General features: G+C 42.0%; 1 protein-coding gene across 5 annotated transcripts in view; it reads right to left on the bottom strand.

Moving 5' to 3' along the window:
• LOC105931089 (membrane-associated phosphatidylinositol transfer protein 2) overlaps positions 1-25,860 on the bottom strand; it is a 98,783-nt gene that overhangs the window by 57,097 nt on the left and 15,826 nt on the right. For 3 of the 5 annotated variants that reach the window (XM_012869607.3, XM_021320088.2, XM_036140521.1), the window contains exon 1: positions 10,068-10,154. The exons of 1 other annotated variant lie outside the window; for it this stretch is intronic. Coding sequence is in view for 1 of the 4 variants with exons in the window: in XM_036140520.1 (XP_035996413.1) it covers positions 10,068-10,145 (78 nt within the window). In the remaining 3 variants the exon portion in view is untranslated. Of the gene's footprint in view, positions 1-10,067; positions 10,302-25,860 lie in introns of those variants that run through there. One more of the 5 variants, XM_036140520.1, reaches the window with a different exon arrangement.

Raw genomic sequence — 25,860 nt, forward strand, 5'->3', positions numbered from 1 at the left:
CTCAGTGTTCTGGCCGGGACATGGATTTTGAGAAGCTCAGTCAAATACAGGGGGGCTAGACCATTAAGAGCTTTAAAAACAAACAATAAAATTTTAAAATCTATTCTAAAAACAACCGGAAGCCAATGCAGCGAGGCTAGAACGGGTGATATGCAGTCACGTTGACGTGTTCCAGTAAGGAGACGGGCAGCTGCATTTTGTACCAACTGCAGACGGTGTAAAAGTGAGTGGTCCAAGCCAGCATATAATGAATTACGGTAATCTAATCATGTATTAATAAAAGCAAATAAAAAGCAAAAACCATACTCTAAAACTACTATCCATGTATCCACCTCAAAAGACCGGCATAAATGGGCAAATTCAACACTTGAACTTCTCCGGTTAAGGCAGAGTCTGACCCCCAACCCCGAGGGAGCAATCCATGTTTTTCCCAGTTAACCTTTTTCTGGCCACTTCATATTTGTCTGAAACATGCTACAGTGCTTGCTTAAGGTCACGGCTCTAACAGAAGCAACAGAACCTCCTGACAGACCGGACACTGTCCCAGGAGGACAGTGTCCGGTCTGTCTGCTCTGGGGTTGATTAGGCCTTGAGATTTTGTCTGTGAACAGGATCACAAAAAAAGGTGACACAAAAACATTCATACCAGGTGCAGATAGCTCTTAGAAGACACATCAGGTAGGAACTCATACTCATGCAGCACCCACTGTAAAACACCTCAACAGGAAAGTGCTGAGCCTTCGCTAGATTCACAACACTTGTGAGTTGGACAGTTCTGCTGCTGATCCCCCTTTGACAAGGCTGCAAGGATAAAGGTCTCTGTCCTCTGTTCCACAGCTGGAACAAAAACCACTCTCCTCCTCTGTGAAGCCCGGTAGGGCCCAATTGTGGGGGAGGATTTGAACCTTTGTTATTATTATTTTTCTAGGTTTATTACTGAAAGGTCCCTCGGTTAAACATTTGGCATCCGCAGATTATTTAAATGTAAACCAAGATTATTTAAAAGGAGTTTGTGATTGGTGAATGAAACATGATTAGATTAAAAAAGGCCTTTATGCTGCTGGCCTTAACAGGTAAATCAGCGGTGTCAGGAAGAGCTTCCACCACACCGGGCTGACGCTCCACAGGTGTTGTTCCAGTCCACCATGCAACACTAAACAGCTTTCTCACAACATCAATAGGCTTCAGCATCTTGGGTGGATTCATCCACCCCCGGCTCCCTGCAGGTGGGTAGCTTGTGGTGAAGTCCCCCCCCCCCCCTCCCACCCCCACCCCCGCCTCCTCCATGAAGGACGTTCTGGCTGGATTGTGGAGATACTCGGTGGTCTTTTCCCCTGTTTAACAATACGCCCAGTCTAGGCCCCTCCATCCCCTCCAAGTCTATTTTCCATAAACATTTCTTCATATAACACCTTAACATGTGACTGTTTAGTTTCAGTGGTGTATTATTAAATCTAGAGGCACTCAGCTCTTTTCTACGATAGGATGACAGAGTAATCCTATTGTAGCTATCTCATGGCATCATGCCCCACTCAGTTTACAGCAAAACTCCTTTCAAACAGCATCTAAAGAGTACTGAAGACAATGACATTTAAAATGATGCGACTGGACTAACGCCACAATTATTATTTTTAAACTGCAGCTGTAAAAAGAGCGGGGAAACACTTTTCTTGGGGTTGTGACGTGGTCTCCTTGATCTCATGAGAGGTGAGGTGTGACACAGAGCACGGGATGGTCGCATCGGAAATTGTCTTCGAGCTTTTAGACTACCGTATTTTACCGACTATAAGCCGCTACTTTATCTCCCATGCTTTGAACCATGCAGTTTATAATGAGGTGCTGCTTTTCTGTGGATTTTTCTTCACCCGCCAGGGGGCGCTTTAGTAGAAAATGGAAAAAAAAGAGGCAGGTGTGAAGTCAAAGTTGGAAATCAAAGAAGAAGAAAACGCTAATTTTCATTTAGCACATGCAACCAGCAGGCACGACGGAGGATTTTTTTTCAAACCCATACCCACTCATCATGGAAACCACACGATGAGGTTCATATGATGCCGTATTTAGGTTGAAGGCCATTGATCTGGCAGTACAGGAAGGAAATAGAGCTGCTGCATGTAGGCTTGACGTGAATGAATCCATGGTTCGGCGCTGGAGACGGCAGCGGGAAGAACTCATTCGATGCCAAAGGACTAGAAAGGCTTTCAGAGGACATAAAACCAGGTGGCCTGAACTTGAAAATGTTCTTGAGGACTGGGTTAACACTCAGAGAGCAGGTGGCCGAGGTGCATCCACCGTGCAAATCCGGCTGAAAGCAAAATCAGTCAACCGCGAAATGAATATTGACGATTTTAACAGAGGACCGTCTTGGTGTTTCAGATTCATGAGACGAAAGAGTCTGTCCATCAGGGCAGGACAACTCTCTGTCAGCAACTACCTCCGCGTTATCAGGAAAAAGTTGCAAATTTTTGACAATTTGATGAAACAAATATTGCGGAGAACGCCATAGGACCAGACATTATAGATATGGATGAAGTGCCACTGACATTTGATCTGCCTCTGACCAGCACCGTAAACAAGACAGGTGCATCATCCATTAAGGTGAAAACCACCGGACACGAGAGAACACATTACACCTGTGTTCTGGGCTGCACCGCCTCTGGAAGGAAGCTTCCCCCGATGGTCGTTTTTAAGAGCAAAACTATGCCGAAAGACCAACTCCTGAAGGACATAGTGGTTAAAGTCAACGAGAAAGGATGGATGCTAGAAAGTCTAATGAAGGACTGGTTAACGGAGTGCTACGGAAAGCGCCCAGGAGGATTTTTTTCACCACTTGTTTTGGACAGTATGAGGGCCCACATCACCGATTCAGTGAAAGCAGTCATCAACAGACCCAATTCAATTCCTGCTGTGATTCCTGGAAGTACAACAAAGTTTGTTTGATCAGCACTTTCACTTTTATGCAACAGGCACCAATTCTGAAACTAATCAGTTCAGTTGTGTTCAGTTAAACTACATAATCAGTTCAGTCGACATCAGCGGCTTTTAGCCCGGTGCGGCTTATATATGTACATTTCCATTTCTTTATTTTTTTAAACGTTGGTGGTGTGGCTTATATTCAGGTGCACTCTGTAGTGGGGAAAATACCGTATGTTCTTAAAAATCCCGCAAAAGGTCACAGAAATATATATCTCAAATGTTTAAAAAAAATAATAAAAATTATATCTGACATATTTAAGATTTCTGCGACAGACTGGCGACCTGTCCAGGGTGTACCCCGCCTCTCGCCCAGTGAACGCTGGAGATAGGCACCAGCAACCCCCGCGACCCCATGAGGGATTAAGCGGTTTGGAAAATGGATGGATGGATGGATATTTAAGATTTCCTAATTTGGCATGGTACCGATACTAAATATTTTATCATATGAGGCAAACGAGGAAACGAAACCCAAAGATCTTGATAAGCCTGTGAGCAAACAGGGCTTTTAAGTGATGGACAGACACCCTGGCCTTCAAGATGAAGCCCTACATGTTAGAAAATAGGTTAGTAAATTAAAGTACCTGCTCATTATTTCATTTAATACATTACATTGATTTAATGATTAAACGTATCACTGTCGTTGGTGCGACTGATGGTCCGCCATAATGTTGTGTGATTAGCTGTGGCCAGCATGCTACTAGGTATGTGTTATATTTGGGTTATTTATTTAGCATTTATTTGCACACTTATTTAATTAGCATCTGTGATTCTGTTAAGAAAGCATGTTCCATGTTGAGATTGAAAAAGGTTAGTGTTTCACATTAATGAAATATTGTTATGCCTTTAATTATTTGTCCTTTTGTTATCCCCATGGTATTGAAAATGGTACCAAATATCAAATATTTTCCTTGGTGTCAACATTTTAGTGTTGTAACAACCCTAACGGAAATACTAATAAGTACCTGTCATAGAAATAAACTATCATAATATCCGGCCAGTGCTGGCTTCCTTAAAATGTGATTTTTTTTTTATTGCACTCATGAAAAGCTAATAAAAGTACAAGCAGTTTTTTGATCTAAAATGGATGGGCCGATTCTGACGTCTGGCTGACAGCCATCTAATTATTGTCTCCTTTAAATAAATTCGTAATTGCTTTTTCCAAATAAAAGCAATTAAATTGTTCTGGTTTAAGTAATTTGTCTTAAAGCCTCGATACAGTGAAAAAATTGTATTTTTCCTCAGGGTTGCAGTTAAAATCTTCAGCCCCCCTTTTCAAACTGTCTTGAGGCTACATGTAGACCGTGTTTAGACGCGAGTCAATGACACAGCCACTGAAATTAGCACATCGACGTTGGTTTTTGAGAAGCTGGTCGAGCCGCTTACAGTCAGCGCAGGACTCCTTCCTCACCGTCTAAAAACCCACGTGTAATCTCCAGCAGGCGAGCTGCCATCGCTGCGTGTGTTCACGTCTCCATGGAGAATCATGTAAGCACATGAAAACAATTACCAATCACTACTTGTTTCTTTTTTGTTTAAATCCAGACTTGTGTAACATTTGTTACCCTTGTGTCATTTTTATCATGGAAACGGAGGAAGAAAAAGTGATATCGGCCTCAAGAATCATCCCAAACGATTCTGCAACGCATTAAGGGGATCTGTTAGACACCTGTAAAAATAATCGGTATCAGCATCGGCCTTCAAAAAAACCTCTATCGGTCGATCTCTACAGCTTGGATTTAGATCTACTGTATATATGAGGACCAGAAGACTTATAGCCTTCTTCGTCCTATGTCCTAACAAACTGTTTTTTTGTATTGATCAGGAAAAGGAGGCAGGACTGAAGATACAGGATGACGAAGGATGGGGAGGAGCATTAAGGTCATGAAACTGGACAATAACTGTGCAATAACCTTTAGGTGTGAAAAATGTGACTGCCTTTCTGTTTGTATATTATTATTATGATGTTTCATCAAAGGAATACAAGGAACACCACAACAAACTGGCAATTATTTGAATTAAGGATTATATTTATCAATCACACAGTTTATTCCCTAATATCTACAAATCCGATGACAAAGAAAAAAACATCAATGGGAAGAAGAGAATAAAACTATTTCTACTATGATTCTACACAGAAAAAGATGAAACATTTTTTGAACATTGAAAATATTGCCTAAGCTGATAAAAGGTTGAGTTTTTAATCATAGGTTTACTGGTCACCAAAGAGTTTAAAGACTTAAGAGTTAGAGACTTGCAGCTTAGTTCTTTTCTTTGATGTTAACCCAAATGTTAACCAGGGAAGTGAAAGAAGTAGAAAAAATGAGGAGGAGAAATTCTAAACTGTCTGAACTGCGTTTTAGGAGATGCCACTATAGAGCAAGAAAGCAGAGTGTTTACTACGTGGTCTAAAACCAGTCTGTTGGCTCGCTTACAGAACTGACTTGGACCTGGGATCATCCAGCTCTCACACAGCACCGCCGCTCAGCTCAGCCAACGGGAGCTTTTCAGCGCGTTGGCCGCGCTTCCACTCCAAAGGTCACCCAGGGATGGAAAGGCCGTTGATTCTGGGTCAGTTCAATTGGAGGCCTTGGAACCTGGTGATGCTTAAAGAAAGTCACCGAGGGATGCTAAACACATCTGAGGTGTGGAGGGAACCGAGAAAATCGTGCTGGAATTTTACGCAAAAGATTTGAGAAAGCTAAAGCAAGTGGCGCAAACATAAACCCTTATCACGATGGAATCTGTTACGGCGATCAGGCCTGGTTCTGACCGACTGGAGCTCGTCTGGTTCTTTCTCCTGGCTGAACGACAAAAGCGCTCTGTTCAGCTCTCACTAGCTGGGTAAGGAGTCGTCATGACAGCCTGGTCAGCCAATCAGAGACAGTCAATACAAATGTAAGCAAACTCTGGCCTAGATAAAATGACCGAAAGTGAGTTTATTCAATTAATCAAACAATGTTCAATAATATTCTTAAAGCTATGCGGATTTTAAAATTAGCTAATTAGGATAATCTATATAAGCTACTTTGACAGGACTGACAGATAACCAGACAAAACTTCTTTTGAACATAAAACTGAAAAGCATCCATAATTTGATAATTTAAAGCTTGACTTCAAAATAAAAAGCGCTGGCATCAGCAACGCACCACGAAACACAGCAAACATTTAGACCATTTGTTCATCTCAAGGCTTTCTTTAAAAAATCCTGATGTGTGCAAAAAGCTTTCTGAGAAGCTCTGTTGTAGAGGAAGTGTAAATACAAAGTCAATACAAAAATAATAAAACAATGTTGCTTTCATAAAGCTGCTACTAGGTGGAGACTTAGTAGCATTTCAACAAATTGAGTTCTCCGTAATACTTCAACACAAATAAACCTGCAATCAGCTCCATCAAGGGGAAACTGAAGCATTTTTTTTCTCCAAAAGTTCCAACGAGATGTTTTGTTGCCTCACAATCATGAATTTAAATGGACTGTTTGAAAGTCTGCACCAATTCACCTACAGAACCTGCATATGACTTTGAATTGTGTTTATTGTAAAGCATAAAAACATTGTCTATGCTTTGTAGACCCACGTTTACTGCAACTACTGCACAAAGTCAAAAAGCTCTGTACAGGAAAATAACATTTAAGATATACATAAAACGCACAATAAAATCAAGACATAAAAGCCTGGTGGAACAAAACGGTTTGCGGTGTGCTTTTAAAAATCTCTCCAGTCAGCAAATCGAAACTGCAGTGGTGAACAGTCCCACAGTTTAGGAGCCACAGACTGAAAGGCCCTGTTCCCCTTAGCTTTCAGTCTAGTGGAGCATCTAGAAGATTTTGGGTTTGGGACTGAAGGCTGCAAGGAGCAGCGTGTTTAGTTAAAAGCTGACACTAATAGTCAGGAGCCATTTAGAGCCCTGTAGGTAAGAACAAGGTAAGCCCTTTAGACTTTGTCTAAGCCATTCCAGAAGTCCATCCCAGTCTCATATCACAGACTGACTGACACCGGTTCTGCTCCAGAATATCCCTGCATTTAGCACCATCCATCTGTCTCTTGACTTGGACCAGCTGCCCAGTCCCTTCTGCCGAAGAACATCCCCACAGCATGACGCTGCCACCACCATGTTTCACTGTGGGGATGCTGTTCTAGGGTAACCTGACTCCGCCAGATAGATTTGCTCCGCATATCCATCTGGAAACCTTCCGTTGAAGTAATTTTGGGAAGGGGCTAAAATACTGGTTAGCTGATTGGCCTATGTTGGTGATAGACGGGCCAAATGAACCAATCAGATTCGTCGTCACTCTGTTACGAGCGACGACGAAAACACAACCACAAGCCAAGCTACTCTTGCTGCTGCAGGTAAAGGCTTGTTAGCTCAGCAAAGAAATACTCTGTAATTCAGATAAAACTTGCTCGATAGCCACGCTAACGCTAGTTTCATCGGCTGAAGCCGCCATGTTGTTTAGACTGAACTGTCGCGCTTCCCGTTGCGTCACACCTCAACCCGCCTCAAAGCCAACGCTGATTGGACGTTCGTTTGGTGAACGGCTCAAATTTTCTTTAACGGAGAGTAGCCAGACTGATCTGCGAGTGAAACCTTGAAAGCTCGCGAGATCAGGATGGTCTCACGAGGCTAGTTCTAGGGATGATGGGATGGGTTGGGTTCATGCCAGACAGAGTGCTTTAATTGGCTGATGAAAAGTTCAGTTTTAGTTTCATCTGACAGAGCACCTTCTCTATAAATTGAAGAGTTGCCCACGTGCCTTTTGGTAAACTTAAACCCTGACGTCTTGTTTCTAACACTAAAACGCTCTGCAGCTCTGTCAGCTCTACCTCTGGTCTCTGTGCTGCCTCTCTGTTAAATGCCCTCCTCTGTCTGTGGGTTCTGCTGGGCGGCCCTCTCATGGCAGGTTTGTTGTGGTACCAGGTCCTTTCCGTCTGAAGACGATGGATCTGATGGTGCTCTGGGGGTTCATCAAAGATTCAGATTTTCTTTTTCTAAGCCCACCCTGACTTGTTTGGAGAGCTCCTTGGCCTTCATGGATGCGATGCTTCTTGCTTAGTGGAGCTGCAGCCTCTGAGGCTCTTACTGACAGATCAGGTGACTTTTAGATTCAACGCAGGTGGAATTCATTTCACTAATTATGGGACTTTTGACGGTTAATAGTTACACCAGAACTTTTTAGGGACTTTTAGCAAAGGGGGTGTCACATACCGATTTTCAGTTTATTTTTTAATGTTATATTTCTTTTTTTTTGTTTCACCAACTCAGTCTATTTGTTGCAGATTCATTATATAAAATAAGATTAAAAAAAAACTGATTTCAATATAACAAAATAAGTAAAAAGATGGGGTGAATAGGCACTGTATCCCACTGTATCTTCCTGTCGCTCTTCATAAAAAGCAAAGTTGGGTGGTGCAGGATTAATAGATCTCCTGTCGACAGATTCTTGCACTGGAGGTGTGAATTTCTGCTGCTCCTCCAGTTTCTGCAGGCCTCTCTCATGCTGCTTCTCCGATAAACGCTCTCATTGCCCAGCCCGCCACATAGGGTGGACCGTCATGTCTTGGTGGGACTGAAGTTCTGCTATGGTGTACTCTTTGCAGATGGATCGAACAAAGACTGGGACACTGTTTTCTAACCTAACTCAACAAGCAGATCCGCCTCCTTCCCAGAGTGCAGCTGGATGTATTCTGTGGCAACAGTACACAAGGGTCGACTGGATTTGACAGAGGATGTTTCTAGGCATTTGGTTGCGCTGGGTTTTATTTATAGGTGCCAAAGTAAGGGGGCTATATTTCACCACTATCTTCATTATTTTTATCTGTTAAAAAAAATTAAATCCACAGATCTTTTGTCGTCCTTTTTTTTCTGTTATGCACTACTATCATCTGCAGGTCACTCCCATAAAATCCCAGCGGAATACAACAAAGTTTGTGGTGGCGGCAAAAGGGAAACGTTAAAAGGTTTCAGTGGTATGAAAAAACATATTCAAGGCACTTTAAGAGCATGAAAGCGCAGCCAGTCTACGCACAGACAGATTCTATAGGATCCATTTTCCTGAAAGAGCGCAGCGGGACCAGCAGGAGAGAATTTCTGAGTAGGAAGCATGATCTCACAGTTTGATGCGCCAGGATGCATCTGGTCGACTTGTTCAGCATACGGAGGAGCCGTGCTGCTCTAACAAGATCCCCTGACTGGATTTGTCTCTGCATTTGTTAATCACAACACACAAGGCAGCAGGCAGAGTGACTCAGACCACATATGCAACAAGTACACAAACAGACAGGAGAGACGGGACATTTTATTCTTTTTTTTATTGGCTTGGCTTTACTACAGACACCCAGATCCTGTGTGACCCGTTTGCACTAAACCGAGCTTCCACTACTGATCTCTGGACCTCAAAATGTTACATTCAGCCTAAGACCTCTCTCTGTTCTGTGCAGTGATAAACAGATCTGATGAATTATTATCACAGCGCTTGGCACCAAGACCCAACAGAGCTTGCAGCACATCATACCCATCATAAATGACGGAGCATCGCCAGGAAGCTCGTCGCTTCACACATGCATTAAAACACAACCTTAGCTGACCATATTTGCTCCAGTACGAAATAAATCCCATTCTGCAGATGCACAGGTGGAAATCTAGCCACAGCCGAGTGAAGAAATATAGATTTAAATTCCATGATTCTTCCAGCTAATTAAAAGAATCAAGAACCCGTTTTAACACAGAGCCGGCCTTAGGCAAACTTTCTTTCCTCCCAGAATCACAGAAGAGTCCACAGTTTGTTTCAGTTCAGATGGCTGGTGTCTGACGACTCTGCCAGTGCCATCAACAACAGCTGTTACCGAGAAGCCAGGATCGCCTTGGCACACAAACGCAGCAGCTAGACGTTTCAACCCTGGCAAACACCAGTCTCTTGCCTCCGTTCACGCCTGCCACATCTCAGCAGGACCGAGCCGCCGCCGCCGCCGCCGCCTGCCGGCCACCGGTTCAGAGCGCGCTGGGTCCAACAGGCGGCAGCGCGGTTTTTCACTTTCATGTCTGTGCAGCCGAGGAGGAAGGCGGGAATGAACCCTCTGATCGGGGAAAGAAATGTTTACCTCACAGCTACAGGACAGATCCACAGCAGGCTTAGGGCTCCGTTGCAGATCCCAATCCCGGAGAGACTCGCAGCTCATGCAGCCCCCCGCCACATCCCGGCCCTCCCGGCTCAGCGGTCGGTAAGAAGGCAGCCCCTCTGCTCAGGAAGGAGCTTCCTAGATCCTCGCCGGGAAACAGGAGAAGCTATAGATTCTATCTCTCCTCCACCCCTCTTCTACCCTCATCCGTCTCTCTCTCTCTCTCTCTCTCTCTTCTGCTCTCCTCCCTTTCGCTGTTCCCACCTCCTCATCACCGAGGAAGCTTGGTTACCATGGAGACACATGAGGCTGGGCCCCGATTGATGATGGTTGTTGTGATGCAGCGAGTCTGCCGGCGCGGCCCACCAGATTGATTACCTTTTCAGCGGGGACGGTTGCGTAACGCCGGGCCAGAATCCGCCGATACGACGGAATTTGTTCTCAGCGAGGCCGAGAGTCCAAACCGGGCTTCCTGAGCGTCGCTGTGGATCAGGGCTCCACGCTTAATGAAGAAAGATCCTGCTTTCATGTTACTGAACCACATAAACCATGTTTGGCTGTTTCTTTTAAAAAGTGCATAATGAAGTATATTATTTAATAAATGATTAGATCGTAACCAGTTAAAAAGGAGTAAAAGCACCGCGGAGGTCTGATGTCGGGTAAGTAGCTGCATGGGGGGAAATATCTGTGAGTGCTGTCCAGGAGGCCAGAGTCAGCTGGGTTGTGCACGGCATGATTCTGACCCAGTTTGTTATGAGCCTACTCTGACGCAGGCTCTGAGCCTCATAAGCCCCAAACTCTGGATAACGATTAGATGTTTACCGTCTGCAATAGCGAGCAAGACTGACCGAGCCGAGGCAGAGATGCGGTAACTCTTTATCTCCACAGCGGTGGGTCTAAAGCCTCCCCACCACCCGCCTTTATACAACCAATCACAGTGATTTTGTTTCACCCCGTCCACTGCTTAAAACACGCATGGTTGTTGCCTCCTCTTTGGGATATGGTGCGCGTCATGTCGAGTGCAGCGGGTTGGAGGGAGAGTCGAGCCAAACCCTGAGCCTTCAGTAAGAAAGAAGCCGTCTGGTGATGTGGTTCTCCCATAAGGTTTTTAAAACTCTACAAGGGGAGTTGGTGTTTTCAGAAACGGAAGCTAAGAAGTATTGTCAGGAAGGATGAGCCAGTTCGTTTCTCGGGAAATCCGTCATAACTTAGTCTAAAGCAAATGCGCTTAAAACGGGACACACGTACTGGGCATGAAGCACCACGCTGCCCGCGAGTTGCCAGGGGGGGAAGAAGTTGTAAAAGTCTGCTCTCTCAGTTTAGAGAGCATGGAATAACTTTGATGCCGGTGTGCAGCAGAAGTTGTGTTAAGCTGCCTTAGGGCACCTTAGACTGAAGCTAAAGGACGTGGATCTACATGAGGATACAGAAATAAAAACTGCTCGGGTGTTGCTCATTTCACACCCTAAACATCCGTTTGTGGCCAACGTTTTGCGGTCTGGGGAGGAGCCGTCTGCCTTGGGATGTTCCAGACTGACCTCGCATCAAATCCTGCCCGCCGGGAGGACGTTTTGTTTCTTCTCTGACAACCGGCGGTTTAAAGGAATCCTGTATAAGTTACCTATAGTGTACTGCATGGCTATGTTATACACTCTCATTCTTCTGAATGTCTCTACAGCTGTTTCAGTGTGATCGGGGTCATTTTTATTTGCACTCTTCAGCTTCTCAGGTACAGACATGTAATTGTCTGTTTACATCACTCTGTAAATTGACTGTTATCTGACTTTTTGCACACTTCTTAGCTTTTCAGTAGGTGTTGTATGGTATATTCAAATTCAACATTTTATTTTTTATATTAACAAGCCTTGTTATCTGTTAAAAATTTAACAATATTTTCCCCTTTTTAATAAAGTATTTTTTCTGCTGTACAGCTTAATTTAAGTGAGGGTTGTTTTTTTTCTGGTGTGTTTTTGCATTTTCGAGGGTCTTCTCTATTAAAGCTCATTCTTTGTTTTTCCAGGCATGTCTCTGATTTGTGTCTGTGTGTTATGTGTGGATTCTGAGCCGGCGTCTCACCAAACATTCATCATAGTTACATAATGACAATAAAGACGTTCGATTGTTCCTGATATTAGCGCATTTCTTAAGATTCGACTTGTGAAAACATAATTAAAGAGAAATGGGTACAATCCCTAAATTTTTAAAAGTAATACACAATCAAATTAAATTAATGATGAGATTTGAGAATTTTTATGACTGGAAAGTGGAAGTGCTCAGCTTTTTTTTGTAGCCTTGTTAAATATAAGTGAGACTGAAAGGCTCCAACTAAATGAAGTTAGTATGATCGTTTGTTAGAACTGAAAGGTTAAAGCTAAAAACGCGCATGTTGGAGCATTAGTTATCACTGCAGCCTTGGAGAACGTCCCCAGTTTAAAGGACAGCCATTTTTGTGCATGCTCTCCCTATATGTGGGTTTCTCTCAGGGTACTCCAGCGTCCTTCCACAGCCCAAAAACATGCTTAGGTTAGATTAACTCGGGTCGTACTCAGTAATGAACGTCTGTGGAGAAAGATGTCTGCTTCGTGTGTTTCCGCGTAATGCATTTTTAACAAAGTTACTACAAAAGGAAACGAGAAAAGAATTTTAATGTGCTGACTCTTCATAAAACATTACAGAGTAAAGAGAAATGGGAAAATGTTTTTAACGACTGAAAATCTGTTTAAGAGTAATGAAACTCCCTGGGCTGCTCTGATTAATGTCCATATTAAGTATTAATCAGCATTAGACCCATCCTTGTAATACTTTAAAAAGTCAACAGTAACAGTTTGCAGTTTAAAAAAATATATATTTTAAATTAAAGAGATAAATTGTGCCTTTTATTGAAAAAACGTAAATGCGGTTATTGCTCTTGTCTCATCTTTCACGAGCGAAAGTAAAAGCAGTAATAAAGAACGGTCATAAAAATCTTTTTAAACTAATTAAAATGCGTGCCGACTGGGTACCGGGCCTGGTGAGATGCTCGCACACGCGCCACCGGACGTACGCTGGACTCCTTATGCGATCATACGTGATCATTTTTAGGTTTGACAGCAGAGTCGTGCTGCTTAAAAGCAACATGTAACCAAGTCACATGGGCGGCTTTGATGAGTATGCACGTTTGCAGAGCGTCGTGACCATCCCGGCTTTCCTGCGGCAGGACTCAGCCGCAGAATTTGAATGAGGCTGCTGAGCTCACACATGAAGTCAGGCGTTCCCTTATTGAACAACATGTTAGTCTTTACACATTCAAACACTTTCACTCTGTAACAGAGAAAATATGCTAAACGCTGCAGAGCTCAGAGTTCAACCACTGTCAGGGTGTGGAGGTACCAGAAGGCCAGAAACATTGAAGGCAGACCTCTGCGGATCAGGGCATGTCAGCTTTTGATGTTTAGCACCATTCAGTAACTCCCTTTTAACTGTGCTGACGAGATATATATATATATATATATATATATATATATATATATATATATATATATATATATATATATATATATATATATATATAAAGACAAAACAAAAAAATCATGATTTTAAAAAAAGAACGTCATGTTAATGACAGGCAGATTTATGTGAAAAAGCAAAACAAAAAACAACAGAAAAACAAAATAACTGAAGATTTAAATTGTATCCGATGCTACTAATTTAAGTCATAATGTTAAGTCTAATGCCCTAATTTAAGGAGACATCTAAAGATTATATCACTCTGTGATCTATCACCTAGTATAGATTTCCTATCATATTACCGGTCCAAGTAAACAGTTTGCTTTTAGGACTTGAATAAAAAACAGGGAAATTGCACAATGTGACCACTGGAGATAGGCTGGATGGAGGGGAAATTGCATCACATGTCTCTCTTGTATAAAGATAAAACAGCAGGAGTTATCTGTAATCATGGTGATACTCTGTCCTGTTTCTGACGCTCTGTTCTCCATTCAGTCCTTACATGAAGCCTGCTGATGTGTGCTGAGCGAGGGGCTGCGGGCGGAGGATAAGCTCCATGACTCACATGTCTGCGCCTTATAAAAGTGTCGTTAATTACAAGCAGCCCACACGCCTCGGTGGGCTTTTGGTTAAAAATATCCCACCTGCAGCCAAACCAGTTCTATTGGGGATTGTGCAGCTGTCGCTTTTGTCTTTAACCCTGTTTTAATAAGAAGAAACCCGAGGACATGTTGCCGCAGCACGTCTCAGTGAGGTACATAAACACACATCTGGACTGCAGCCACACACACACACACACACACACACACACACACACACACAGCACTAACGGCGAGGTTTGTCGAGCAGCAGCAGCAACTTGATCCCCCTCAGCCTCCCGGTTTATCTGCGAGCCGCTGGGGCCAGGCTCCCTCAGCTTGAAATGACTTGTTGATGGGTTCTCCACCCCGGCGCACGCTCGTTTTATCTGAGCATCAGCAGATCAGCGCTAACAGAATCAGCCTGCGCTCTCTGAACGCCACAGTCCTGCACGCAGCCCCACAGCAACGGCCTCTGCTGTTAATCTGCGAGCGCGTCCGACGCACCTTTCCTCACCAGACCCCGGCTGCTGCTCATCACTCACGTCGGCCCGCTGAGTCCTGGCCCCCGCTGGGTGTCCTCTGCGCCTGTGATGTAACTAACGGCATTTATTGATGCTTCGCTGCAGCGCGTGTTCCATTCCCTCCTCACTCTGGAAGGCTGTATTTATATATTAAATCAATTGATTATTACACAGCATGACAGCTTACCGGGTGCGGTGTAATCTCAGACTCGCCGCCGGAAAGTGCATTTTCCTGTGAACTTGCTGCACAACTTTGAGAAATCTTATTTAAAAAAACAACAACAAAAAAAAAACAAATGTGGCTGTAAATCAGCAAAATCAGATAAGGACACAGTTTGAATTTAAGGTAGGATAAGATAGGAAATCTAAACAGAATTGGATCAGTAACCATAGTGTGTATTTAAAAAAAAGGCCATCCATGCAAACGTATTCATCCACCTTGAACTTTTTTCACATTCTATCATGTTACAAGCACCAACTTCATCAACCAGCTGCATGATTTACAAACCCTTTCATCAACAGGCATCACGCTCTCAGCCATGAGTCCCATGGAAACAACGGAGGAGCTGCAGAATGTCGCGTGACAGGAAACCTACACTGCAGATTACCCTAAATACGTCATCGCCTGTGTCAGAAATGGAGATGGAAGCATCATGCTGTAGGCTTTAATTCGGTGGGCAGAGGGATGCAAGCTGGAGTTGATGTGAAAATGAAGAAAAATACGGGACATTTATAGGAAAGCCCTGGAAACACCATTCCCATGGCGAAGTGTAGGGCTGGCCGTATAATGCTAGTGAGACTTTTCTTAGGTGGGTCAGAGTTATTATAGATGGATGGAGCTAAAACAGGACAATCCTGCAAGAAAACCTTTTAGAGGCTGAAAAAGACATGAACTGGTGTGGCGAGTCGCCTTCCAAAAGGACAACCACCCTAAACATACAGTCAGAGCTACGATAGTATGGTTTAGATTGCACCATAAGCATGCGTTAGAATGGCCCCGTTAAAGCTGCAGCAGGTAACTTTTGTGTAAATGTATTTTTGACACATTTGTTAAACCTGTCACTATGCCCTGACAGTAAAATATGAGACAGATATTCTGTGAAATAAAAATCAAGCTCCTCCCAGCGGTCCTACTGCCATTTGCAAACATACAGCGCTCCCAGTCAGAAACAACCAATCAGAGCCAGGAGGAATGTCTGGCCCTGATTGGTTGTTAGCGGTGTCAATCAATCATAAGTCAATCAAGCTTAAAACGAGGAAAAATGCCCGTTTCTGGAGTGGCACCTGCTCAGAAACCAATGACAGGTAAACATTGAAGCAGCGCAGCAGAGAGCCAGCGGGAGGGACCTGCAAGGTGCGCATGTTTACCTTTTCAGGCTAAGTCCTTTGTTTTCTCAAAACTCCCTACTGCAGTTTTAAAGTCCAGACCTAAATCCAACTGAGAATCCGCAGCAAGACCTCAAAAACGCATCTTTGTCTCTAGATGTTCAAAGCCAATCCAAAAAGCATTGACTCAGAGGGGTTGAATACAAATGCATGGCACACTTTCCCTATTTTTGTTTCTGAAAAAGTTTGAGTTTGAGCTGTATCGTTCGTCAAAGCCAGACCCTTCCTTCTGGGGGTGTAACTGAATCTGTCAGGCCCAGTTTGGTTAAATTAGACCAACGTTAGAAATCAAAACTTCTACATGATGAATGGCTAACATTCAACCTAGCTGCCAAGGTAACACACTCTTACTTAGAGTCTTATTTCAGCAAACCTAATTTTTGTAAAAACTAGGTAAAATTTTAGTGCACTTAACTATCGCATTCATGGGTGCAGAGGTAATGTCGAACCACATATTCATGTTTTGGAACATCATGCTACCAGGCGTCCATAAAAAGGCTTTTCTGGATGACTTGTCATTCATGCAACAAATATAGGAGTGGGTGTGTTGGGTGTAGGGGTCGGGGGGGGGGAGGGGGGTGGGGGGGGGGGGGGGGTGGGGGGGGGGGGGGGGGCAAAACAAAACTAGTCCTGCACTGCCGAGCAGCTGAACACTTTTGTTGGGAAACAATTGCAAAAGCGCTCCACTTTACAAACTGCAGCAGCTGCTCTCTTTCATTCAGACAGACAAAGACGAAAGTGAAAAAGATGTACTTTAAATGTGCTGTTTGAAACATATTGCTGCCAATTTGACAGCACTTTTTTTTAAAAATGCACCCATCCCACCCACACACACACACACACACACACACAGATTTGTTGCTTTTGATATTTTTGTCACACTTAAAGGTTTTAGATAACTAAAAGAATTGTAAAGTCAGACAAAGATAACCAGAGTTGAGACAATGAGCTGTTTTCAATAATGATTTAGTTAATTAGGGCAAAAAAAAAAGATTTCCAAACCAACATGGCCCTATGTGAATTATTAACTATCACCTGCAGAATTAAGACGTCCCTTAAATAGAACCTCTCTGACAACATGAAGTAGGCTAAAAGATATAAGAAAACAAAGCATCATGCCCCAATCTAAAGACATTTACAAACAGCAAAGAAAAGTCACTGGCATCCAGTCTGTAAAGGGTTACAGACAGTGGCGGTTCTAGACCAAATTTACCAGGGGGGCCAAGGTGGGGCCAGTGTTTTTTTCACAGGGGCACAGAACAGAATGAAATCATAAAACAGGGCAATATTTAATAGCGGAATAATATGAAGTGAGACACTTGTGGCTCTGGTACTGCAAGTTTCAGATCCCTGATCTAGCAGATGAAAACTGTGATCCCAGCTCAATGCAGCTGAAGCTAAAAGTAAAACACCTTGATTTTTAAACCCTTGTTAGGGTGAAATTGTAAAGGTAAAAAAAATAAAATTGGTCAAAGTGACAAATCAGGTGTGGTTTCTTCACCAATGCATATAATCGTAAGAAGTTTATTTAATTTATGTCTTTAGTATAGGGGCCATAACAGGGGCCAGGACCATTTCTACAGGGGCACTGGCCCCTGTGGGCCCCTGTCTAGAGCCGCCCCTGGTTACAGACCCAATGGTTTTCTCCCCAATGGAGAAAACATGGAACAGGGAAGAAGCCTTCCAGGACTACCAAGACTCCTGCAAGAGCAAATCGACAATTCATCCGAAAGGTCACAAAAACCCAAGAACATCTAAAGTACTGTGGGCCTCACTTAAGGTCAGAGTTTGGGATTTGACAACAAGAAAGACCAAAAAAGGTTTGCTCCACATTTACCACAAAAAAATTAAATGAAATAAAAATTCTAAGATCCCACAGACTTTAGGGGAAATATTCTTTGAACTGATTAGACAAAAGTAGAACCTTTTGGGGTGTGTAAGTCTTACATCTGGTATAAAACCAACACAGCATTCTAGAAAAACACATTAAAGTCAAGGAGAGCGGCAATATTTTGAATTCTACAGATGCTTTGCTTTCTAGGACCTAGATGACTTACTGTTAGCGATGGAAACATGAACTCTGCTCTCTAGCAGGAAATCCCAAAGGGGAATGTCCAGCCATTAGTTTGTGCATAACCCGAGCGCGTTTTAGTTGGGCAGCAGGATAATCGCCCAAAGCACATTAGCAAGCCTACATTTACATGACTCAAGTAAATTAAGGGTATGGAGGGGCCTAGTCAAAGTCAGGACGTGAGTCGAACTGAGATGCTGTGAGAAGCCAATTAACAGACGGTGGCACAACATATTATTTTCAAATAAATGCATGGCTGTACTTCCTCCTTTAAATTATTTTGACATTGCACTGTGTTTAGGAAAAAGTGCAACATGTTTTACATTTGAGATTCGGAAAAAATCCTCTCTCAAATACTGTTTAACTTACCGAACCTTGATCCCAATTAGAGTCAAAGTCACGGCTATATCCTGTGACCAGCCCCGCTGTTTGAAACAGCTGCCCTAAACTAAATAATTAGGATGTAAAAATAGCTTTGAGTGGAGCAGCTGCAGCCACAGCGTAGTCCAATATCACCTCGGGGAGAGTGTTCCTGCAGATCGAAGGTTGTCTCACTGCTGTTACTTTAGCTGTTAATAGAAAAACGGCTCCGTCTTCTGAGCCGCCGGTCGGCTCGAGGAAAATATTTAAAGCTACGGGTAGCAGATGATCCCACTGACCTGCAGTTTACCTCCTGCAACGACTTCCATCCTTCAGCCTGTGAAGCAGCAGACTTCTAACTCCTCGCGCTTGTTTCTATTTCAGCAAGTTATGCGTGCAGTTGTTCGCATCAGAGCAAGAGAAAACCATTAGCGCTGTTTCAAAGGGCTGGCAAAAAAAAAAAAAAAAAAAAGAAGCAGAAGTCACGTTTTGAAACTATTTCCTTCCCCAATCTGGTTTCAAAAGAGAAAAAAAAAATCGTAGCTTGCAAAGAGTCAGGATTTAAAGATGGCTATATATCAGGACATTTATTGTGATTTGTGTCTGGAAGCGTGCCATGGATGTTCACCCACAGCTACATGTGATCATCTGACCCTGTCAAAACGTCACAACATACAAAAAAAAAAAAGACGTGGGCAGCAAATGAGGAATGTGGACCTGACGCCATGGCTTGGTGATGAGAGAGAAGGGGCTATTTTTAGCTCGGTGAGGTGGGGGTGAGGAAGGTGGCGTGGGGAGGCTGGGGCAGGGAGCAGAGTGACAACCGAGGGTTCTGCGAGCTGCTGGAGCGCCAGCTAGTCGTGACGTTTCTCCGATTGCGCTGCTCCGCTCTGTTTTGGTATTTTACGGCGATGCGTGCGTCGTGTCCCCAGAGGGAGGGGGGAGCTAATCTGCTGCTCTCGCTGCTCACACGGGCCTCCGGTTACAATACAATCTCCCTAATGTCTGTTTTGCAGAGCGTTCAGTTTTCTTCCAGATTGTCATTCGGACTGAGCTGGATGGTGTGTAGACGCCACATCGTTTTTCTATGATCCCAATAAACTCATCAGCTTCTTCCACGTTTGTTGTGTCCCCTACAGAGTTTCTGGCAACGTCAAACTAGACTCAGCGTGTTTCTGCTTCAACAATGTTTTTCTTTGTGCCACTCGTCCATAAAAGCCCCGATGTGTGGAGAGGGTGGCTATTAGCTGTCCAGACAACAGATTCTCCCACCTGTGGATTTCTGCAGCTCCTCCCAGAGTTACCATGGGTCAGTTCAGGGGGACATCCATGCCTTGGTGGGTTTGCAGCAACGCCATGTTTTCTCACACCTGAAGCACGAATACAAATCAAATGTGAGACACTAACACTCAAACCTTAAACCTTTTTGGGCCTGATTCGAAACTACCTCAAAGAAAATATCTAGAGTGACATTAGTGATGGAAAACTACAATGGCTAAAGAGAAGATCTGCCTTTTCTTTGCTTATTATTTAATGCAAAAGGTTTACTTAGCCTAAATGCCTAAATGTAACTTTGCATTTATTCACTCAAAAGTTTCAAGACCAAACGGCCTGAATCCTTGAGATTTAATGATCAGATACAGCTCAGATGAACTCAAGATAGGTTTAGGCATTTTTATATGCTGTGGTCTGTCTTGAGTTTATATTCAGTGTCGAGCCCATGGAGACAAATTCTTTGCAAGAGTTTCAGATTCCAGGAAACTGTCTGCAAATGTTGATGACTCATCCAAACTCCAGGGCTAACTTTGCATCTAAAAATATTTCAAACATGAATGGGAGTGATGCAGAATGGCATTGAGCCTCAGCAGGAGATCAGTTTGTCAGGAGGAGACTGTCATTATCCAATGTGAGATGCTGCCGAATCTAAGAATGTGCAGAATGTGCTGGTGCAGAACTACCCCCCCCCCCCCCACACACACACACACACCTCCATTCCTTCTCTACTTTTTTCTCCAGCCTTTGTCAGTCGCTGCCTACAGACCATCCTAGCACTACAATTAGCATGCCATTTGGTTTGGTATGTGTTGTTTTACATCTGTGCACGTTCAGAATGTTCATATGCAAAACTAAAGCGCAGAGCACTTAAAGCTAAACTGCATACTCAGCTGTCTGCAGCATTCAAAGTCTTTACAGCAGCAGGCAGGCGACCGTGCTCCGTTGCAGAAAACACCGGATCCTGGTGGAATAAGCCATGTTACAAAGCTCTCTCTCACTAGAATACTGGCCAACAAATGATGTCAATTCATACAGGTACAGGCTACGTTTCTCCATGAGTGGCCCAAGTCTGCTTCTGCTACCCTCAGCCCTGATGCTAAAGCTGATCCGAACACGACAATCAGGTAGAATTCATCTTCCAAATGTACTCTTGAACATTTGCAAGTTTTCACTCCATAAATTTTACTTCAGAAAATGCTTAGTGTGAAATGTGCTGTTTTTTTTTTAGAAAGAAATAAATTTTCCTCTTCTTTTCATTTGCTAGCTGTTTAATAAAGTTAACAAAAACAAGATTTTAGTTTGTTTCACCTTGTGAAAAATTCTGAAAATGGCACACACTCAATTGCGATTTTTGTATGTGCCGTTACACTGTAAGAGTAATTCCTAGCAACATTCTTAAAATTCTGAAAAGCAATGTATTCTTCACCAAAAATCACAATAATATGAAATCTTACTATAGTGTGTTAACCAAAGTGACAGCAGTCTCAAAACTGTTGCAATACAAAATGGATGGGGAAATCCTCCCCCGGCAGTAATTGTACAGTATATGGCAAGAACCCGCACCAGAAAATGATGGTGGCAGGTGAATCGATTCATTATATAAGAGTCTTTTATTCAGGCCCACCACACTATGGGTCACATTCATCAAAATGTTCTGTAGATTTAGGCACAGTGATGCACATAGCCCACCGGCTATGATTCATGAAGCCGTGTCTATGCTGGCGTTTTTTAAACATCCAACAGCTGGAAATGACCAACCTTTAGATAGCACCTATTAAAGGTTGCAGTGACCTCAAAGCCAGATGATTTGACACGGATGAACAAAAAGGGGTTTTAAAGCAAACCTTAATTTTGATTTAAAATGTTACTTATACAGCATGTCTCCAGATAAAAATCACAAAGTGCTTTAAAACAGAAGATAAAAACACACAAGACAAGATTAAACAAAAGCAGAATTAAAAAGATGCATTTTTAGCTTGCTTTTTAAAGCAACCACTGAGTCTACTGATCTGAGGAAGGGAGTTCCAGAGTCTTGGAGCAACAGAAAAAAAAAAACTCTGTCTCCCTTTGTCAGGTTTGTTGTTGGTGGAACGGTAAACAGACAAGAGCTGGGGAGTCACATGTTGAAGATGATGATAATTTAATAAGAAATGCAGGTTACGGAATAACAGGAAGCAGGATCCTGACAGAGATAAGACCAGAGCAGGGTAGTGTGACGAGGATAGACGGAGGACCTGACAAAGTATCTGTCAGAGGGGCGTGAACTTAAAGGGGAAAAGCTGAAGGGAACAATTAGGTGGATGATAAGGCACAGATGAATGAGTGATGCAATGAGCTGGAGGAAAGGAGGGGGGAACTGAACTGGCAGGTGCAGCGGATAACAGAACCTAACAGGGAAATAGAGAATGGTCAGACATGGGGATAACTAAACTAATAAGAAACAGACCCTAACCCTAACAGATAGAGAACTGCTACCAGAAATGGACTGAGCTGAGTCCTAACCATAAGAATGTCTTAAACATAAGGCTAAACTGAATTTATAGGGAGATAGACATAAAATGAGGATGTAACAGAACTACTAGAATAATAAGAACCCAAACTAACAGAAACCAGATCTAACAGATATCAGAGTCTAATTACCTAAACCCTGCACTAAAAACTAAACACAAAAGAGGACCTAGGGATGGACAATACAAAAAAGTAGCAAACACAGACTGCAGGATCCCCAATGAGTTTCCATAAGTTATCACACCCCTGGGGATCCTGACACCCTTGGTTTTCAATTTAATATGGTGGACAATCAGCAGGTCTTGGTCACTGGATCTCAGAGCCCTAATGGGGGTTTAGGGATGTAAATAGTTCAGCAATGTACACTGGTGTCTGTCCACCCAGAGTTCTCCAAGTCAAAACTAAGATTTTGAAATGCACTATAAAACTGGGAGTCAATGAAGTTGCATAAGAAGAGGGGTAACATGAAAAACCTTATCTCAGGAGGAAAGACAATAGAGCTAAGTTTGGCAATGTTTTGCCGATGGTAGAAACAGCAACAAACCAGAGATTTGACAGGACTTTCAAGCATAAATCCTGAATCATCGGTTATCCCAAACAGAAGACTTAGCCAAGGTGCCAAGAGACCCAAGGATCTGTTTTATCTCTACAGATATTTTTTCTGGTGCAAAGTTGAGTACTTCAGTTTTTTTCTTAGTTTATCTAAAGAAAACTTTCAGACATCCAGCTTTTAATAAAATTCAGGCATTTTAGTAAATTGTGTAGTTTTGACACTTAATTTGGAAGAAAGGAAATATAGAACTGTATATCATCTGCATAACAATGATAGGAAATATCCTTAAAAGATGACAATATGAGGCCAGGTGGGAGCAGATAAGTCAAAAACAACAATGGCCCCAAAACAGAGCCCTGTGGAACACCACATTGAAGAGAACAGGAAAGGGATCTATAAGTAAAAGCTGAAGTTAGCTCTATCATAAGCAGCACAGAACATTTACAGTATCTCCATCACTCTACATCAAAATATCATTTGTGTGTGTGTGGGGGGGGGGGGCATATTTAATAACACAAAGATATCAAATGCTCTTTTTATACTAATCTCCCTATTATGATGTGGAACGAAAATCCATTAATAAATAAACTGTATTAATTGCAGGGGAGTAGTTTTTGGCTAACAGACTGGCATGCCCCTCCACACACATTCACTCGTCACAATGACATCAAAAGGTAAGTAGAGCATTGCGTAAATCAAACATTTCTACTAAATCTAAAAAAGGTTATGAAAATGTGTCATGCCTGCATTCTTGTAACATGATTTTACCTCACTTTAAAAGGAGCCTGCTACTCAAAGGCAGTGTGGTACTGAGGACTTAAAAAAACATCTGCTGATGAATTTCAAGATAAATATTGACAAAAAAAAAGGTATTTCAGACAATTAATCTCATTGCCACAGAATAAGCCAGTCTGTAAAAAGCAGCTGCATCCTGAAATCACTCACGAATGTGATAAGATACAAAAATGTAATAGTTTGCTAAGTTTACTTTTTGACGTTCGCATGCGGATGTGTGCAAATTGGCGTATGCTTGTGTGAGTCCATAAGTATGCATGAAGTGTGAAGCTACATACTGTAACAATGTGTAAATATATTACAACATCCTACCTACCTAGAAATCCTGAACCCAGCTACTGTCGTCCAAAAATATTTCTCATATTCATTTTTTATTATCCTCCATCCTGCAAAAAGGTAAGGGAAGTGTACAACTTTATTGCTTTCTGCTTAAGTCTCCAATAATATCTGGGTCGCTGCAAGGACATAACTTTAGGCACGCTATGGAACATTTACGTTATGAGCCTTTCTAATCTTCAACATAAATTGATATAGATAAAATCTTTCATCTCAAAAAAAGCCATAATAAACCGAGCACTTCAAATCTTCCTCTGATTAACATTTTGCTCAAGTTTAGACCAATTATTATCCGACACAGCTTGATGTCCTCTGATGGAAAAGTACACACTGATCTAAGATATGAGCTGAGATCTGGTTTAAGATTTCAGCGTATATCACTCACATCCAAACTGATGCCTCTCAAATCAAGTGAGAAGATAACCACACAGCCATTTGTCCACAGTATGTGTGTCTGATAAATGAGGGCCAGTCTGCCTGAATATGAACTATATGAACTATTCACATTTTATAAAAGTTAATACTAAACATCACACCAATACTTGTGTTTTCTTATCAAGCCGGTCCAGTTATAAACTGCAAGAACTGAGACACAGCAGTGTATGACTGCACAAGCTGTTAAAGTTTAGACTAGTAAGCAGAGTTTCTCAGATCAGTCTAGGTTAGACCAATTAAGGAAGATAGGCTACAGGTGTGTTGCCAAGGATAACATTTAAATGAAATTTGGATTCAAGAAGTCAAATGGTCTGCACTGGCATAGGCTAATTGTCTAATATCGTTGCTAGCATTATTCTGCTAATAGCATAGCAGTAACATATATATATATATATATATATATATATATATATAGATATAGATATATAGATATATAGATAGATAGATATATATAGATATATATAGATATACATATAGATATATATACATATATATATATATATATATATATATATATATATATATATATATATATATATATATATATATATATATATATATATATATATATATATAGAAAGAAACAAATCCTGACTTTGGGTTAGGGTTAGGGTCACTTTATAGCAATGACACTCTGGTTCTTTAATTTTGTGAAGAGACAAATAGAGAGAAAATTTAACAAAAATCCAATTACAATTATAAAGTAGTGGAGTTATTTAATGTTGTATTGTAGCCTTGCTATACTCTGGTTATATTTATATTGTTGTAGCGATGATTCATTTGGTTTTAGTACAAGAATCATTTAGTTTGCTTTTCTAATGCTCCAAATTCCTACGTCTTAAAAGAGATTGACTAGAATAGATGCAGTTCCCGTAGGACATTCACAGAAAGTCATCATGGGCATCAGTCATTCACCTGTAGTTGTTTATTTTTACCAGGATGGAAGGATTGCACAATAAACAACTTTAATGATTTTTAGAATTAGAAAATAGTTGAAATGTTTGACTTAATTTTTTTATGTCTCCTCATGGAGTCAAAATTATAGTTACAGGCCCAAATAACTAATTGCATCCCTATTAATATTTGATCAAATGTCCCTTCGTTTTTTAATAGTTTTTATTTATTTTTTTACTTTAAATTAGAAGGGTTTATTAAAATTGCTCTGTTTACGGCCACGGATTTGTCTTTGTATCATGGTCCATAGAGGTTTAATTGATTTGCATACACCTACACCCCAGCTAATGCAATGGCAGTATTCAAACCTCATCATCTTTTCCATATTTGGTTCTGCTATAGCCACAAACTTCAGACTTCTTTATATGGATCTTCTTTGAAAGGCCCAGTCAAAGTGAAATAATTAAACCGAAAAGTTCATGTTCACTGATAATTTCCATCCAATCTAACTGAGACTGAGCTAATTTGCAAATGTTAATAGGGAAAAAAATTGCCTAGAGATTTGGAAAGGTGG

This window comes from Fundulus heteroclitus, chromosome 8 (assembly GCF_011125445.2).
Source record: "Fundulus heteroclitus isolate FHET01 chromosome 8, MU-UCD_Fhet_4.1, whole genome shotgun sequence".
Classification (NCBI taxonomy): Eukaryota; Metazoa; Chordata; class Actinopteri; order Cyprinodontiformes; family Fundulidae; genus Fundulus; species Fundulus heteroclitus.